The 4,318-nt window shown below is 42.4% G+C and overlaps 1 protein-coding gene across 3 annotated transcripts in view; it reads left to right on the top strand.

Moving 5' to 3' along the window:
• Window positions 1-3,841, top strand: part of SPIRE1 (spire-type actin nucleation factor 1) — a 220,503-nt gene extending 216,662 nt beyond the window's left edge. For all 3 annotated transcript variants that reach the window (XM_011936632.1, XM_011936633.1, XM_011936631.1), the window contains one exon: window positions 469-3,841. In XM_011936632.1, the coding sequence (XP_011792022.1) occupies window positions 469-727 (259 nt within the window). In that variant the 3' untranslated portion in view covers window positions 728-3,841. The remainder of the gene's footprint in view (window positions 1-468) is intronic.
• Window positions 3,842-4,318: the final 477 nt, after the last annotated feature.

The raw sequence follows: 4,318 nt of genomic DNA, 5'->3' as shown, positions 1-4,318 counted from the left end.
TACCCTGGCTGGAGTGCAGTGGTGCCATCTTGGCTCACTACAACCTCCACCTCCCAGGTTCAAGCGATTCTCCTGCCTCAGCCTCCCAAGTAGTGGGGATTACACGGCCTGCCACCATGCCCAGCTAATTTTTTTTTTTTTTAAGTAGAGACTGGGTTTCGCCATGTTAGCCAGGCTGGCCTCAAACTCTTGACCTCAGGTGATCCGCCTGCCTCGGCCTCCCAAAGTGCTGGGATTACAGGTGTGAGCCACCGCACCTGGCCTCCTACTTTCTTTTCTAAGTAATATTTTTTAGCCTTGTCTCCAATAAGAAATTTTTTTAGAAGGACATATGATTAAATCACTCATCCATTCCATGATGTTTTGACAACAAATTTACTTTTTTTTAACACATTTTCTTCTTATTGCAGGAGACCTATAAGTAACAATGCTGGGCTTCTGTTTGGTTTTCTGTTGTTTTTACCCCAGGTTCTCCTCAAAATCTAAGTCTATGGACAAATCAGATGAAGAACTCCAGTTTCCCAAAGAGTTGATGGAGGACTGGAGCACCATGGAGGTGTGTGTGGACTGCAAGAAGTTCATTTCGGAAATCATCAGTTCAAGCCGGCGCAGTCTGGTGTTGGCCAACAAACGGGCCCGATTGAAAAGGAAAACGCAGTCTTTCTATATGTCCCCACCAGGCCCCTCGGAGTACTGCCCCTCGGAGAGGACGATCAGTGAGATCTGAGCCTCGTGCCTTTCAGCTGCTTTTGTGCTTAGAGTCAGCGTCCGTGCGCGAGAACACTGAGCCGGGCTGGCTCTCCTTTCTGTGGTTTTATTTAACGGGCTTGAATTTGCATTAGATCAGATTTTTGCTGCATCACATTGTTCCACAGACTGAATGCTGTGTTCATATCAATTGATGAAACGTGACAGGTCCGCCAATTGCTCGTTTGCACTGAGAGAGGACAACAGTTTGAAACTTACTTTTGTGTGTGTGGCTTTGGGAGCCAGTAACTACTTCCTTAGTTCAGTTCTTCACTGTTCCTCGAATAATCTCCTGACTAAGGCAAAAAAATCAGAAAAGCTTCTCCTGTGAGAATCAGTCTAACAGAGACGCCGATGTCAGCACAGCCCTAAGCAGTAAGTCATATTGGCATTTCCACGTGACCGTGTTTCTATCCCGTGTACAGAGAGATCCAGAGCCCTACACTCCAGGACCTGGGGGCTCACCGCACAGAACCTAGAAGCACCTGCTGACACTCTCCAACTGATTTTTAAATTATTGTTGCTTGGAGATAAAAATGATATAAGGGAGTTTATGCCTGCATTCTAGTGCAAAGCATCTGAAGAGCTGTACACCCACAAGGGTGACTGTTTCCCCCGAGTGGCCGTGTTGCCCCCGTGCCCTGGATCAGTGTCTCCTGAGTGGATGACAGGTCTTCATTCCCTATCGTGAATGTATTATGGTTACTAATAGTTTTATAATGGAGGTCTAAGAATTGAAGTTTCGTGGGAGTTTCAGGACACAGGGAGGCTACAAGTTTGTGAAGAAGTTGAGCATATTTTGGTCACCTCTGAGAAGGGTTGTGACAGTGGCAGCTGTTGGCCACGCTGCAGAAATGAGCTGGAGCTCATGCGTTTTCAGCTATGTTTTTCATCACTTTATAGTACATCCATCTTGAGTAAATTAAGCCACAATTTGGTACCTAGGGTCTCAAAAACTGAAATTTATTTTTATAAATGAATTTTAAAAGAAAAAATATCTACTTCTTTTAAAGTTAGAAGAAAATTAACCTGCCGACAGGCAACATTTTTGGGGTGCTTTCTGCACTAGTTTTCCTTGTAAATGATTTGAGTGAGTAGGTTGGGTTTCTGATGAAAGTAGACTGGAGGGTAGCATTGTATGCCTCAGATGTCTCAGTGTGTTTGACTCATACCATGGACTATATTATTCCGGTCTGCTTACAAATGACCAACCAATCAAATTGCCATTAAAGTTTGGAAAATCTGTTAATGCACATGCACAATAATTTCCAGAAAGCCGTAGGACATGTCTGCAGTCAGCACCAGGACAGCACCGTGTCATGAAAGGCATGGCGGCTGCATTTCATACCACATGAAATACAGTAACATTTCTCTACTAAATTAACAGCAATACCTCAAAACTGCTCCGGTAGTAGTTTTTAATGGGTTGAAATTTACAGTTTAGTAAATGGCTTAAAATTACTTATACTTATGAAATAAACTTTACCAGTTGACTAAAATAATGCATGTTAACAGTTGGTCTGTATTTGCATGTAAAAGTGGGCCACCAGAGAACCCTCATTGATTACTTAATTTAAGTGTTTAAATTATTTTAAAGACTCCTGTTTAAGAGCTTTAAGAATTGTACTGGGTGAATCTCATTTATAAAACTTCCTAAGAACCTATCTGAACTCTATACTCCAGACAGTTAGGTGGGAGTAGAAATCTACCCCCTTTGATGACCCCAGGCTTGAGTTTTTAAAATGACTACCCAGAAGGGCACAAGGGGGAGGAAGTGGTATTTGTATATGTATATAAATATGCACCTAGGAGAATGTGCTTTTTAAAACAATGACTACTGTTTTTATTAAAACATAAGAAACTACACCCCCAAAATAAGACTTTCATTCACATTCACAAAGCAAACATCTAGTAAATGTCTTTCCCTTCACTTTACAATACTGTATTGGATGATTTGGGCATTACAATCACCTCTTACCACAGCATAGAACATCCATTCTTCAACAGCATTAACGGAGTTTGCCAAGTGCATTAAAGAGGTCACGGGGAGGGTACGTTCATATGAAACAATCTGCAGGAAGTGGCGTAAGAAAGGGCACATGGCACAAAGTTGTAGAAATCAAATTACTATCATTTTTTGTTGCCAAAACAAAGTCTTACATTTAACCGCCCTTTGTACCACCCCCCTCAACACTTCACCTAAGCTAGATAATTTCCATAGGGTAATTCACTAAGAGCTTGTGGAGCTTGGTTTTAAAATCCTTAGCCTAGTCTGACTTTAGGCATAGCTTCCAGTTCTCCCTTCCTTGTCCTGGTTTCTTGTTCAGCTTTTACTTCTAATCCAACAACAGAAGAGATGTCTGGCTGGTCTCAGCTAGAGTCTGATGTGTCTTAGCATGTGTGCATTTCTGAACCGTCATCCCTGCTCTCCTCTCAGCTCCCTCCAGGCCTGAGCACCGGTTCCTTTTGTCCCGTACGTCATAAAGTCACACTATTGGGAAACCTGTGCTTCCCTCTCCATGGCTTAACTCCCTGTCAGTGTCGGAGTGTATAAGAATGCTTGTAAATATTGTAATATACTTATTAATATTTGAAAGATACTCATTCAGTGGACAGTGGGAATTAACTCTCCCAAGGCGAGTGAAAAGAAATGATCGACATGTACATTGATTTAACAATCTTATTAGATTTTAATTCTTAAGTATTTCAAATGAAACCAGAAGGTGGTTATGTAGGAGGCTTAAAATGATCTTATGTCTAAGGAGATTCTGTTATTAGCACCATGAACTCGTACTATGAAATTTTTAAGCCTTTTATTTTTCTAACTATATTAATATAGGACTGGATTTTAGGCATCATAGAGGAAACACAAGTTGCTGCTGTTTGCTAAAGCAATATAGCAGAAAATTTCATACATGCAAAACTGTTGAAGGACCACAGAGAAATGTGTGCTACTGACGGGGCTTTTACTAGGCTTCCTGCGTGTGTAAAAGTCGTGGTATTGCTGGCATTCAGAGTGACATGATGGTACTAAATGTTTTCCATTAAAGTCTTCTATTTTAAAATTTAGGGAAAATAAAATGGCTTTCCATCATACGTTCTGTGTTGAGTTCCTGTTGTAAGATGGTGATGTCTTTTGTTAACTAGCTGTCAGAAATCATCTCGATTGGGAATACAGGGTACTTTTATCAGCAGCCTGTGAAGAAATACGGTCTAGGCCGGGCGTGGTAGCTCAGTAATCCCAGCACTTTGGGAGGCCGAGGCAGACGGATCATCTGAGGTCAGGAGTTCAAGCAATTCTCGTGCCTCAGCCTCCCGAGTAGCTGGGATTACAGGTGCCTGCCACCACGCCGGGCTGATTTTTGTATTTTTGTACATGGTGGCCTACATAGTGAAACCCCATCTCTACTAAAAATACAGAAATTAGCCAGGCATCGTGGTGTGCTCCTGTAATCCCAGCTACTGGGGAGGCTAAGGCATGAGAATCGCTTGAACCCAGCAGGTGGAGGTTGCAGTGAGCTGAGATCAAGCCACTGTACTCCAGCCTGGGCGACAGAGCAAGACTCCCCCT

This window comes from Colobus angolensis, unplaced genomic scaffold, assembly GCF_000951035.1.
Source record: "Colobus angolensis palliatus isolate OR3802 unplaced genomic scaffold, Cang.pa_1.0 Scaffold155, whole genome shotgun sequence".
NCBI lineage: Eukaryota > Metazoa > Chordata > Mammalia > Primates > Cercopithecidae > Colobus > Colobus angolensis.
Note: the sequence above shows the minus strand (reverse complement) of the source record. Positions and strands in the feature narration are given on the sequence as shown.